The sequence below is a fragment of the Gastrolobium bilobum genome, unplaced genomic scaffold, assembly GCF_033153095.1.
Source record: "Gastrolobium bilobum isolate Gb01-03AN ecotype WA unplaced genomic scaffold, APGP_CSIRO_Gbil_v1 utg354, whole genome shotgun sequence".
NCBI lineage: Eukaryota > Viridiplantae > Streptophyta > Magnoliopsida > Fabales > Fabaceae > Gastrolobium > Gastrolobium bilobum.
This window is the reverse complement of record NW_026897778.1, coordinates 79,670-83,518: the sequence shown is the minus strand read 5'-3', so window position 1 is coordinate 83,518 and position 3,849 is coordinate 79,670. Positions and strand designations below refer to the sequence as shown.

The window sequence follows — 3,849 nt, the reverse complement described above, 5'->3', positions numbered from 1 at the left end:
ACTCTATCTTTTACTTGTATCCTTGATCCGTTAGTGATCAAAGTGAGTATTTAGCTTGAAGAGGATGCGTTTTAGAGACCGCTTGTAATCTAGCTTCCAAAGAGTACGATGAAAATAAAGAATAATCATGATTATAAAAAAAAAGCTAAGTGGTTTGTTGAGGATTAGGGCAAGTGATTATCCGAATTAGAGTAAATCTTCTGTGTTAAGTTCTCTAACCCATCTCCTAATTTACTATTTTATTGATTTATTGTTGATCATACTTCGGATTAAGTGATCTATCTTTCTGAAGCTTAAAGTAAGTCTTTGAAGGTTAAAAATTGAGTTATATGTCATTGACCTAAAGCAAGATATATTAACTTTGTGTTTTTGCAACTAAATCTTATGATATCCAATTTGAGAAACTTGAGACTACATGATCTGTTAAAAAAAGATAAGAAAAGTTGAGCATAATTCAACCTCACTTCTCGTGTTGTTGCCACCTTCAGAATTTCCTAGGACAAAAAGATCAAGTGGGGGGTCATGCATGCTTTCCAAATTGAACCTCGATAATGTCATGACAATTGTTTAAAACCTAGAGTAGCAAAGAAGCGAAGGAGAATTTAAGGGGGCATTAAGTTCACATGGCGAAGGATGGATCATAAATAAGTTCACATAGACAAAGAGAAGAAGAATTTTGACTCCTAAGTCTCTTATTCATAAAACATGTTAGTGTACAATAACAGTAAGCACTGAATTTGTGACATTAAAACGATATACCTCATTTAAATTGCAAGCTAAGAAAGCAGAGTTTGGTATCTATGTGGCGGCTGTCATCAGGATTCACCATGCCACCATACTACACTATACATCATGAATTATTACTAAATTGGTAACATCTAAAAGATTGGGACCTCCCCAGTAGCCCGCATAATAGAGACTACTAAATCAGTTTGCTGCTTTTGAATACTGTGGTGAGAAATACAAAGAAATTTCCTAAAATTCACTATAGAGCATAGGGTAAAGCTTCAGAAGTACCCCTTACGCCTGAGGTGAAGTGGCTAGAGCAGAACTAATTGGCTTGCCCCGTCCCATGGTGAAACCTTTTGTCCCATCTGGCATTCTTGGGCCCTTAGTGTTGAGTTTAGTAGATGCTTCACACAGGACAATGCTACTTGATTGAGATGGTGGGGCAAGAAGGCCACGTCCAGTATGGCTTTGAGTGCGTCCTCTGCCCTTTCCACGTCCTCTAGCCCATCCTTTCTTAGATCCTACTGAATTTTCATCAACCTTCGATGTTATCAAAAAAATACAATAGCCTCATGTCAGGACTTGTTATATTGATTGAATGAACAAAAGTGCTCAATGCATCATTTTTTAAAAGAACATGACTATATTCAAGATATCTGTCATAATGTGGGATGCATGCAAAGAGAAGAAGCTTATGTTTCCTGCAAAAAGGGCTCAGCATACAAATAAGAGTTGCACAATTTACTTTCATGCATATATGAATTGTAAGAATGCCCTGAATTTATATCATATTTGAGATTTGAGATAACTGAAAGACTTGAAAGAAATGACCAACACATCCACATATCCGATGTGACAGGCTATGCATGCATGATACTTACATTAGTCTCACCAAATGATTCAGTGTTGTTTGGATGAGAAGAATCCTCAGCAGTTTCAGAATGAAGTATCTCATCGTCATCTATATAGCCATCAAATTCCGACTTTCTACTCTTCAATACAGATTTTGGCTGCACAATTTACATTAAAAAACCCATAAAGAAGCAGCATATGAAATTAAACAGATGCCACAACAAATGTACATACCGAGCATCTAAGCAGCATCCTGACTCGCATCCCTTTCCTCCAATTCCTTTCGTCATTTAACTTCTCAACCTAATCAAGTAAGAAAGGCCGTCCCTGTTAGTGATGTAATAATTGAATCATATGCTTCTTAAAGCTAAAGTTCTTGAAGAATTGACTCACAGCTTTCTCAGCTATATCTGATGTCTCATACTCCACAAGTGCATGGAGCTTGAAGGCACAAGCAACAAAGGGTAAGAAAATCTCTTTTAAGTATCATTTGATTCCACAACTACCAATACAACATATTAATATGGTATGAAGTTGTTTCTATACCTTGTTACTGACGAAGAAATCACCTTTTGGGCGGGAAGAATTAGATTCTTGAGGATGGCATATTCTGATCGTTTTCACACTGTTCACACAACAGCCACCAATTACATTGTTTTCAAGATGTAAGAAACTGCAAGAATGTTAAGTTCATATAATTAAACAAAGGGTGGGCCGAAGAAACCCACCTCCCAACTACACTAAATATTTTCTGAAGATTTTGATTGGAATGATCATCAGGTAAATTCTCTGCCGCAACAGTACGAGACTACAAGAGAAAAGAAAAACACTTTGCATTATGCTACAATTGGAAGAAGTTTTGAGATGATCCATGTGGACAAAAGGACATCTCATTTCTTTACCTGCAATTCCTCTTTCTCCTTATCAGTGAAAGGATGCTTACGTTTAACCTTCTTGCCATCAGCACTCAAAACCTTGAAAAATTGCATTGTCAGAGAGAAAACTGAAAAAGACCAAAACAAAGCCTTATTCAATCCAAAATACTTACAAGTTTTGACGATGAACGGAGAGCTTGGGTAAGCAGATGAACGTTACTAACGAGGGACTTGATCTTCTTTGTGGAAGCAATGAGGGTTATTGGAACTGTGGCAAAACCAACATCCATCAATGAGACTATTCCAATCTTGGAAGCAAGAGGGACAGGGAACCCTAAACAAAGTCAAAATTTTGATAAAACAACATTCCAAAATCCTTACCATAACCTTCAGGATCTTTATTCACCTGTTTCTGGAAAGAGTCATTTGCTAGCAAGCTCATGTCACTGAACTGATACTCCACCTATTACAATCCACACCATCTTTAAATTTGATAAGCAATGAAAGTTTTACACGTTACAAAGAACAAAATTCGTACAAGAACCTCCAGAATTGATTTCTGTATCAAAGAATTGAAACTAAAACAACCCCTTCATCAGATATGCAAACATCAATTCCATTTCACACAATGGGGTTAATCAAAATCTCATTTTGTTCACAATGTAAATCCACTTCTTCTCAAGAATTGCATTAATAAAATTTAATAACCATCCAAATAAAGTAATTAAATAAAAAAAGTCATCCAACAAGCAAGATTACTCAAGAAAAAGGAAAATGCTTTGTGATTTGAAATTGATTGAAAAATAAAAATAAATCTACCTGTTTGACAATCTTTTGCTGAAGATCAGGGGTAAGGATATTCTTGGAGTAATTTGGTAGTGCAACATTGGCAGTGGGGATGAAACATGCAGGGTCTTGATCCCCAACATAGAACCAATCAGAATCACCAGACCCACCAAGAATCTGGAAGCAGGGATAGAAATAACCCGAAATTGGCATTTGGGTTTGCGATCTTGGAACAAATTCAGGAGCTTGGGCATTGAATTTGAAGCTGGAATTCCCTGTTTCTTGGATATCCTTTTCTGGGTTCTCGTGGATCTTCTCTTCTGGTTGTGCCTGTGCCATTCTTTATTTTTCTTTAGCTTCTTCTCTTCGATTGTTCTTTCTCTCTCTGTGTGTGTGTGTGTTTCTGTGCGTGTATGTGTGTGGATTGTGAGAATGGTTGTTGTTGTATATGTGATTGTGAAACGTAGTGTTGTGTTTCGTTGAAGCTTAATAACTGCTTTTTCTTTCGATATTGAATCCACGTTTCGCGCCCGAAGACGGGCACCTCTTTCTTACACACAACCGTCACTTGTGGGCTTTTGACTAAATCTTTTAAGGTTACTATTCT

The 3,849-nt window shown here is 36.9% G+C and overlaps 1 protein-coding gene across 1 annotated transcript; it reads right to left on the bottom strand.

The window, feature by feature from the left end:
• Positions 1–1,020: 1,020 nt before the first annotated feature.
• Positions 1,021–3,581, bottom strand: LOC133310239 (la-related protein 6C). The gene is made up of 10 exons (XM_061511135.1): positions 3,276–3,581; positions 2,838–2,919; positions 2,630–2,724; positions 2,484–2,555; positions 2,310–2,389; positions 2,128–2,206; positions 1,975–2,022; positions 1,816–1,884; positions 1,611–1,739; positions 1,021–1,269 (listed from the first exon to the last, which is right to left on the bottom strand). The coding sequence occupies exons 1-10, from the start codon at positions 3,579–3,581 to the stop codon at positions 1,021–1,023; spliced, it is 1,209 nt and encodes a 402-aa protein (XP_061367119.1).
• Between the last annotated feature and the right edge of the window lie 268 nt (positions 3,582–3,849).

Excerpts from the sequence above, each read along its gene's own strand:
- LOC133310239 (XM_061511135.1), bottom strand. The coding sequence starts at position 3,581 with ATGGCACAGGCACAACCAGAAGAGAAGATCCACGAGAACCCAGAAAAG. Across the intron at positions 1,885-1,974 it reads CAGATATAGCTGAGAAAGCT|GTTGAGAAGTTAAATGACGA; the intron begins GTGAGTCAATTC and ends TTACTTGATTAG. Across the intron at positions 1,270-1,610 it reads AATCATTTGGTGAGACTAAT|GTTGATGAAAATTCAGTAGG; the intron begins GTAAGTATCATG and ends ATAACATCGAAG.